Source organism: Brassica oleracea, chromosome C9, assembly GCF_000695525.1.
Source record: "Brassica oleracea var. oleracea cultivar TO1000 chromosome C9, BOL, whole genome shotgun sequence".
Lineage (NCBI taxonomy): Eukaryota > Viridiplantae > Streptophyta > Magnoliopsida > Brassicales > Brassicaceae > Brassica > Brassica oleracea.
Genome location: NC_027756.1, coordinates 37063295 through 37072922, shown reverse-complemented (window position 1 = coordinate 37072922; position 9628 = coordinate 37063295). Strand labels below are relative to the sequence as shown.

Genomic DNA, 9628 nt, shown 5'->3' with positions numbered 1-9628 from the left:
TGTTGGATAATTCCAAGCTTGTGGAAACTTAACATATTATTAGATGTTTAATATGTTAAGATAAACACAATAAAGAAACCTGGAAATAGGAAAATGAAGTTTCTATTTAGGTTAGGTTTGTGTTTTCCATATCCCACATGTTAAAGGGAATTGTCTTTCATATAAATATAGGTCTAATGGAGAGGTGTTCCATATGATCTGAGAGAAACATATTGAAAGCTTTAGTTTTTGAGTAGTTTCTAAAGCTAATAAGAAAAGTTGTTCTTATAACTCTTTGTGTTTCTAAGAGATCTGAAAGTAAAGCCTTACGGATTTCTAAAATTTGGAATTTAATTGCTTTAACACTATTTACACGACTCTCTGAACGAGTAGATGACAATGGCGTAAGTGTAAGGTCTTTTATATTATCTTTTAAAATATCCCACCTCTTAGTACTTGGAGACTCTTCTTTTTCTCTTCACGACGGAAGAAGCTTGGACTTGTCTTTTTTTTCTTTGTGTTTACTTTTTTTTTTTTGGAAAAGTTGGTGAAAAAATTATATATTTTTGTCTTTATTTATAATCACTAATTTATAATAGTTTCCTAAACATAATCAAATTAGAATATTAACTTTCTAAACTTACGTTGAATATTAAAACAAACACCAACAGCTATTTTTTTACTTTCCAAAATTTATAATTGATATAAATGCTAATTACTTCCTAACTTATTGCATTTTTTGTTGGTTATGTTAACAAAATAAATTTTGTAATTAATAAATACGAAAATTAAATTTACATATAGCTATGTGATTTTTTTTTATAAATATATTATTTTATATTATACTATTACTAAAATAAAAAAAATATGGACCCTCTAAAATTTTGGACCCTGTTCAACCGCTCCACTTGCATGTGCAAAAAGACGGCCCTGATTTCCCTAGTTGATATTGAATATCATGACTTCTACACTAACAAGTAGACCTCCAGTATATATATGCTTGTTTCGTCAATTAACTAAGAAACAACAACAAAGTTCGGTTTCTAGCTATCATATGTACATGCTTCATTGCATTGCCACAGTAAGTTTATATAGTTACTATTATAAGTTGAGTTTGTTAAAATGCTAAACCAATCATCAAATGTGCTATATAAAACTGTTGTCGATGGTGTGGTATGTGATAACGACGTATCAAACTTTATCATATCACAAAATATATGACTAGATGTTTAACATGTATATATCAAACTGATCCAATCCAAACTTCACCACAATCACATAATATACTTTGCAAAACATTACATATAAAACACTTGAAATAAAGATGGATAATTTATTCACAAATAAATACAATTATTAAACCCAATATGATCGAGAGAGTAAATCCCCCCAAATCTCACATATCTAAACTTTTGTTTTTTGAATTACAGGAAGTTCGGGCCGAAGCCCTAATTCCCAAGACCGAAACCACAGCATATAATATTAGTTTCGTCTAAGTGGACATTCGAACCGGTGACCTCTAACACAATGGTCAGGGTCATTTCTAGTTGAGCTAATGACCTCTAGTATATATCTAATTTTTTTCTAAACTAAAATTTTGAATTAGCAATTGATTTGAGTTATAAAAGATGCTCTAATGGATCATGTAAGTGATATAAAATATATTCAAACCCGAAATATTATTAACCAAATATGAACATGTAAAAAATTAACCAAGCGCTTGTGGTCGAGTGGCGCGAGGCGAGTTCGTTGGTCCTAAGGGCCGCGGGTTCGATCCTCCCTCTCAGATACGCCCAAGTGTTTGGCCAGGCAATTGGGTATCTAATTCCCATAGTAACAAATGGGCTGTCTCGCGCCGAGGGGTTAGTCCCCTGGGGGTTGAGATCCCTCCAGGTTAATCAAAAAAAAAAAAAAAAAAAAAAAAAATAATAATAAAAAAAACAGATTCAAAATAAGTACTTTAAATATAAAAAAACTTTAAATATTCAATTACATGTACATTTTGATATGATATCTTAAAATATAAGAATTCCAAAATGTTATTAACCGAAAAGTTTGAATCTGAAATAATTATTAGTTAAAATTATAAAATATACTAAGACCTAAAATATTATTAATTAAAGAAAAATTGCCAAAATACCACATTCATAATACTATTTTTCACGTTTATACTAACCACTTTTACCCTCACTTTAAAAAAAAAACATTTATAACCCTAGGGTTAACTAATCTACTTAGGCTTTAGAGTTGAGGGGTAGGGTTTTTGGAATGTGAAATTTATGATTTTAATAAATATATAAATAAATACTTACAAAATATAGTTTTAAAAAAAATAGTTTTCAATTTTCAAAAAGAAATTTTGAAAAAAAAAATTTGAAAAAAGAATTCAAGAAAAATAGAATTTATAAAAAGTTTGAATTTGAAAAAGTATAATTCGAAAACATAAAAAAATATATTTTTTTAATTTATTTAAATAATTATTTATCATATATATAATAATAGTATAAAAGTCTTTTGCCTCTTAATAATGATGGTATTTTTGAAAATATTTTAGTGATAAATATAAATAATGATACCAAAAAAATGGTACACACGAAAATTCTTCTTAATTAAATCTAACTGAACACGTACAGTATAAAGCTTAATGGGGACCTAACAGGCTAAACAAAAAATCTGAATTAAAACGGGCATCCGATCAGAATTCCACATAAAACACAAAGGATTGAAACAAGCGGTGATGATAATAGTGACCCACATATACTACAACTAGAACCAAAAGACATACGTTTCCATTCAATATTCTTCTTATCTTTTTGGAAAAAGACTACAAAACTATAAAAATTAACAGCTAATACCCGCCGCGATTTGATGCAAGTATACAACAGACAGGAAGATAAGTTTAATCAATAATCATTATTAAACTTGAGAAGCACAAAACTAACCTTATTATTAATTCTTTAACCCTATTTTTTCTATTTAATTAGTTAGGAGTCTCTCTCTCTCTCTCTCTCTCTCTCTCTCTCACACACCTCCTTTTGTGTAGGCCCTTGTGAAGGCCTCCTCCCATTTGAGTTGCTTCTCCACTGTAAGATGACAGCCTAATAATCAAACCAGCCTGTAAAGAGCTATAGAGAGAGAGAGAGAGGGGAGAAACTTGCAGAAAGTACCACTTGAAAAGTCTCTGCCTTTTCCTTTTCTGTTCTTTGCTCTCTAGAGTTCTTGATTGGTTCCTGCTTCGTCCCAAAACACACACATTCTTGAACTGGGTTTTCCGCCATGTGAATCCAAACCCAAAGCTTATAATCAAATCCATCCACATTCTTTTGCTGCCTCTTCAAGAGCAATCTCAAAAAAAAAGCAGCTCTTCTTTTTTTTTGGCTTTAAGGTACTCTCACCAAAACTACAAGATCTACAAAATGGTGTTCATCATTACAAAACCATTTCTTGTCCTTCTTCTTTTTTTGTTCCTTTCTTGTTATACTTCATCTGCTTTGTTCACTCCGCCTGACAACTACTTGATTTCTTGCGGCTCATCGCAAAACATAACCTACCAAGGCAGAACCTTTGTTCCAGATTCTCTCCACCCATCTCTCGTCCTCAAAACCGGAAACTCCTCCGTAGCAACAACATCCACCTCCAACGCCAGCATCTCGATCTACCAAACCGCTCGCGTCTTCTCCGGTTTAGCCTCGTACCGGTTCAAAATCACATCATTGGGTCGACATTGGATCCGTCTCCATTTCTCACCAATCAACTGGAACTTGAACTCCGCGTCAATCACAGTCGTAACAGACGACTTCGTCCTCCTGAACAACTTCTCATTCAAGAGCCACAACGGGTCCTACATCTTCAAAGAGTACGCAGTCAACGTCACTTCAGATCTCTTGACCTTGACTTTCATCCCTTGGAACGGTTCGGTAGTGTTCGTCAACGCGATTGAAGTCGTCTCTGTTCCGGACAGCCTCATCCCCGACCAAGCTCTGGCTCTAAACCCTTCCTCTCCTTTCAGCGGTCTCTCCCACCTCGCGTTCGAAACAGTCTACAGATTAAACATGGGAGGACCGTTGTTGACTTCGGAGAACGACACTCTGGGGAGACAATGGGAGAACGACGCCAAGTATCTCCACGTCAACAGCTCCGTTCTCGTCGTGACGGCGAACCCTTCTTCGATCAAGTACTCTGCTTCCGTGACGCAAGAGACAGCTCCCAACATGGTTTACGCTACCGCTGACACGATGGGTGAAGAAGCGAACGTAGCGAGCCCGAGCTTCAACGTGACTTGGGTTCTCCCTGTGGAGCCAGAGTTCAGGTACTTTGTCCGTGTTCATTTCTGCGATGTCGTGAGCCAAGCTCTGAACACGCTCGTCTTCAATCTTTATGTTAACGATGATCTTGCTCTCGGAAGCCTTGATTTGTCCACGTTGACTAATGGTCTTAACGTTCCTTACTTTAAAGACTTTATCTCCAACGCTTCCGTTGAGTCTCCCCGTGTGTTGACCGTTAGCGTTGGTCCTGATTCTCAAGCTGATATCACCAACGCCACTATGAATGGGTTAGAGGTTTTGAAGATTTGTAACGAAGCTAAGAGCTTAAGCGGTTTGTCTTCAGTTAAGTCTCTCCTCCCTGGAGGATCAGATTCCAAGAAAACGGAAGTGATCATCGGTTCCGCGGTTGGCGCGTTTGCAGCGGTTCTGCTAATCGCGGTTTGTTGCTACTGCTGTTTAGCCGCTTCGAGGAAGAAACGTTTGACGAGTCCTCAAGAAGGCGGTAACGGTAACGGTAACGGACATCCGTGGTTGCCTTTGCCGTTATACGGACTCTCTCAGACTCTCACCAAATCAACAGCTTCTCACAAGAGCAACACCGCGAGCTGCATCTCCCTAGCTTCGACTCATCTCGGCCGTGTCTTTATGTTTCAAGAAATCATGGACGCTACCAACAAGTTCGACGAGAGCTCGCTGCTCGGTGTCGGCGGGTTCGGTCGCGTCTACAAAGGGACGTTAGAGGACGGGACTAAAGTCGCGGTTAAGAGAGGGAACCCGAGGTCTGAGCAAGGCATGGCTGAGTTCAGAACCGAGATCGAAATGCTGTCCAAACTCAGACACAGACACCTAGTATCCCTGATTGGTTACTGCGACGAGAGGTCGGAGATGATTCTTGTCTACGAGTACATGGCCAATGGACCGTTGAGGAGTCATCTCTACGGAGCTGAGCTTCCTCCGTTGTCGTGGAAACAAAGACTAGAGATCTGCATCGGCGCGGCGAGAGGGCTGCATTACCTACACACCGGCGCGTCGCAGAGCATCATACACCGCGACGTGAAGACAACAAACATCTTACTAGATGAGAACTTAGTGGCGAAAGTCGCGGACTTTGGTCTGTCCAAAACCGGACCTTCGCTCGACCAAACCCATGTGAGCACTGCGGTTAAAGGAAGCTTCGGGTATCTCGACCCGGAGTACTTCAGGAGACAGCAGTTAACCGAGAAGTCAGACGTGTACTCGTTCGGGGTTGTTTTGATGGAAGTGCTCTGCTGCAGACCGGCTTTAAATCCGGTTTTGCCTAGGGAGCAAGTGAACATAGCTGAATGGGCCATGGCGTGGCAGAAGAAGGGTCTTCTCGATCAGATCATGGACAGTTACTTAACAGGGAAAGTGAACCCTGCGTCGCTTAAGAAGTTTGGTGAAACTGCGGAGAAGTGTTTGGCGGAGTACGGTGTTGATAGGCCGTCCATGGGAGATGTGTTGTGGAACTTGGAGTACGCGTTGCAGCTTGAAGAGACGTCGTCGGCTTTGATGGAGGCTGATGATAATAGTACGAACCATATCCCTGGGATACCGATGGCGCCAATGGAGCCGTTTGATAATAGTATGAGTATGATGGAGAGAGGAGGAGGTAACTCCGGGACGGGGACTGATGATGATGCGGAAGATGCTACTACGAGTGCTGTGTTTTCGCAGCTTGTTCATCCTCGTGGAAGGTAGAAGATGAATGATACAACATTTGGTGAAAAAATGCAGAGACAGACATTGTTTGTTTTTGAAATTTTACAGGAAAGAAAGAGATTTATAAAAAGACTTGATTCATTCAGATGATTTATTTCGAATTTCATATAATTTGTTATGTAATATAGTGAGTGTTGATGTTTTTAAAGCAATCAAGAATCAGAATGTGATTATTTATATTTAACTGTTTTAAAGTTATTTGAATTCGTTTATCATTTTGGTGTATAACGCAATATACAAACATTCCGTTTATAATCTTTATTCTTTGTGAACCTCATTCTCTCTATTAAGAGCATTGCATAAATCGTTCGACTGTGTTCAATTAGCGATGACGTCGTTCAGACTTTTAGGTACACCGTACACACGCGTGGCACGTTTGATGTATGCAGAAAATGGGTGTCAAAATGAGTTACTTCGCTCAAATTAGCTCAGTTCATGGTGAGCTCGAATTCTTTATGAGTTATCTTAGCTAAATTCATTTATTATATAAATTTCAATATTAAACTTCAACTCAGATCATCTACATCATGAATTAAATAAAGTAATTTGCGATCTAATATAATAAAAATAGAAAATAATTATAAAATTTAAATTAGAAGAATTTCAATTATATAATTCGAAATTTAAATATTAAAAACTCCAAAACATTAATATTAAATAAAAAATAAAGTCAACACTTAAAAATCAATTAAATTAAAAATAAATGATGATCCAAAAATCTAATTCGCTTGAAAGTTTTCAGATGATTCATGTTCAAGGTTTTCGTCTATTCAAATCATAAAAAAAAAATTTAGGAATATTTCATGTTAAACGATAATAACAAAATGTAGATAAATATTTTTGAGATATAAAATACATGGATAAATTTCCTAAGATAGACTTATTTAGTTTATTTTCACAAAACAACCCCAAAAAATGACCAAAAGAAATTTATTTAAAGGGTAAATATACTTTTATACCCTTAAGGTTAATTAATCTTAGATTTGTGGTTTACAATTAAAGAGTGAGTTTTAGGCATGGGGTTTAAAATTCTAAAAAATTAAAAAATAAAATATTAAAAAATAAAATTTTTTAAAATAGTTCCAAAAAGCAAATTTGGAAAAAAATTGATAAGAAAATTTCTGATTTTTTTATATAAAATTTCGAATTTGAAAACATATAGTTCAAAATTATAAAAATAAATATTATTTTCTTATATTTATATATCCATAAAGTAAATGGTAGAAAAGTCTTTTGACTATTTAATGAAATCTCTAGTGGTCAGTTTTTTTTTGTTCTTTTGATGACAAAAACTTGAAAAATATTAGTTGAGAAAATTGCCCTTATACATTATCACTGTCGTTGGTTATAAAACCAAACAACCAAAATCGGGTACAGTTCATATTTATCTATAACTTTTTGGTTTTATATTTTAAATATAGGGAATAAATATCACTAATATAGAAATTATCTTTTTGCATAAGAAAAATAGAACTTATCCACGTATGTATAATAAATATTAAAACGACCAAACTCATGAATTAGTAATGTTCATTAAATATTGTTAATGTAATTCGTGATCTAAATTTACTAAGAGATACACATGTGTGGACTGATAAGTGGATTTTGGATGAAGTTCCTCGAAGACCGGTGAACAAATAACCATGTTTTGATGTCAACCTGAGAGTTTCTGAGCTCATAGGTGAAGATGGGAAATGGAAAATGGAATTACTGCAGCAGCTCTTCCCACCAAATGAGGTGGATCGAATCAAACAGATTGGTGTTGGCAGAGTGAAAGACAGAGAGATATGGGCTTTCAACAAGTCAGGTGACTACACAGTTAAAAGTGGGTGCTGGCTCCTTACAAGCGTAACGTCAAACCGTGGAGACGATCACAGGGTAGAAGATCAGGCGGTAATTGAAATAAAGAAGCTTATTTGGAAGCTACCGACGATACCAAAGATTCGTATGTTTTGGTGGCGGGCGGTGTCTGGGGCTCTAGCTGTTGCAGAACGCCTTACAGCTCATGGTATGCATGTGGAACAAACATGTAAGTTGTGTAATCAAGATGTGGAGACAATACAACACGTTCTCTTCCACTGCAGTAAGGCACAAGAACTTTGGAGAGAGTTCCGTTTACCTCTGGATTATGTCTTTCAAGACGTTTCTTTGATTGAACTCTTTGGTAGCTGTTTGAAGTTCATGGAAGCGAGTACTTTTAATCAGGAACGGCGACAAGCAATCCCCTGGATCCTCTGGACGATATGGAAGAACAGAAACAGCTTGTTATATGCGGAGACACAAGAATCGCCATCCCTGTTGGTTCAAAGAACGCAAGAGGAAGCAGCTTTATGGAATAAACTGAACAAGGCGGAGAGTAATGGAGGGCAGGTGCAGGCTGATATGGGCATGCCAAAGTACTGGTTTCCGCCAACACAAGGTATGATAAAATGCAACCTTCATGCTAGCTGGAGAAGTGATAAACAATTCATAGGAGTAGCTTGGATCACACGAAATCATCGAGGAGATGTGTGTATGCATGCAAGAGACGCACTCGTACCTACCTCGGACAAACTGGCGGCTGAAATGGAGTGTCTATTGTGGGTACTTCGAAGCCTAAGGGATCTGCGAATAGAAGATGCCAGTATTGGAACTGAATCTCAAAAGCTGATAGATGCAATAAAAACTCCTGCTCGCTGGCCAAGATATAGGTGCTTACTTCGACAGATAGAGACAGTTTGCTTGGAGTTTACTGTTATCGAGTTTGAAGTAGAGTCACGGGAGTCTAATAAGGTGGTAAGAAAGATATCTACAAGTGTTCTACGTGATGGACAACTACGTTCGTACCTTGCCTTGGGAGGACCAGCGTGGCTTCATGATCTCATCCAGACTGAGGTTATTGGTGAACTTTGAAATCCTTCCTTTAGGATGAGTTAACCTTGACCTTCATTGTCAGTGATGCTTATGTTTTTGATTTGTTTTCTTTAACCAGTTCTACTGGTCTGCCATGTTTGCAAACTTGAGCTAAGTTCTCATGTTCTTTGAGTTAAAAAAAAAAAAATTAAACTTGATCATTAAATCTAATCTATTAATTTAGAATCCTATTTTATCTGCTTGTAAATGTTGTTATTAAATTTTTGGAGTCTTTCATAACTTATCCGTTCATATAGACGCTCGCCCAACATAAATTATCCTTTCATATATAACTTATCATGTTATTACGTTTTGGATTAATGGTTCAAAGAGATTATGTATCGAGATGTTTGTATTAGGTTATATTGACCTACTAGGATAAGACCCGCGCCTTGCGCGGAATTAAGTTATTATTTTTATTATATTTTGGAGAATGAAACAATAGTTTGGCTTCATTTGGATTAGGGGTGTTCAATCCAGATATCGGGTTGGTTTCGATTCGGTTTGGTTTTTTTCGGTATTTTGGTTAGTAAAATATAACTACTATTCTAAATCCATATTTACTTTGACTTTAGTCTTTCACATACTTTTGAAAGATTTCAACTGGACAACTAAATTGATCAGCCAATCTTGTTGCTTTAAATCATTAGTATATATAAATATATATATATTATTTAGTTTGAATATTTATTAAATAAAAATTCATATGCGTTATATTTTATGATCATTTGTAACTTATTATAACAAAAAAA

General features: G+C 36.3%; 2 protein-coding genes across 2 annotated transcripts; both read left to right on the top strand.

The window, feature by feature from the left end:
• Positions 1–2990: 2990 nt before the first annotated feature.
• Positions 2991–6182, top strand: LOC106318148 (receptor-like protein kinase THESEUS 1). Its single transcript, XM_013756015.1, has one exon. The coding sequence runs from the start codon at positions 3396–3398 to the stop codon at positions 5961–5963; it is 2568 nt and encodes an 855-aa protein (XP_013611469.1). The 5' UTR covers positions 2991–3395; the 3' UTR covers positions 5964–6182.
• A 1503-nt stretch (positions 6183–7685) lies between these two features.
• Positions 7686–8876, top strand: LOC106314915. The gene has a single exon (XM_013752714.1). The coding sequence runs from the start codon at positions 7686–7688 to the stop codon at positions 8874–8876; it is 1191 nt and encodes a 396-aa protein (XP_013608168.1).
• The last annotated feature ends 752 nt before the right edge of the window (positions 8877–9628 follow it).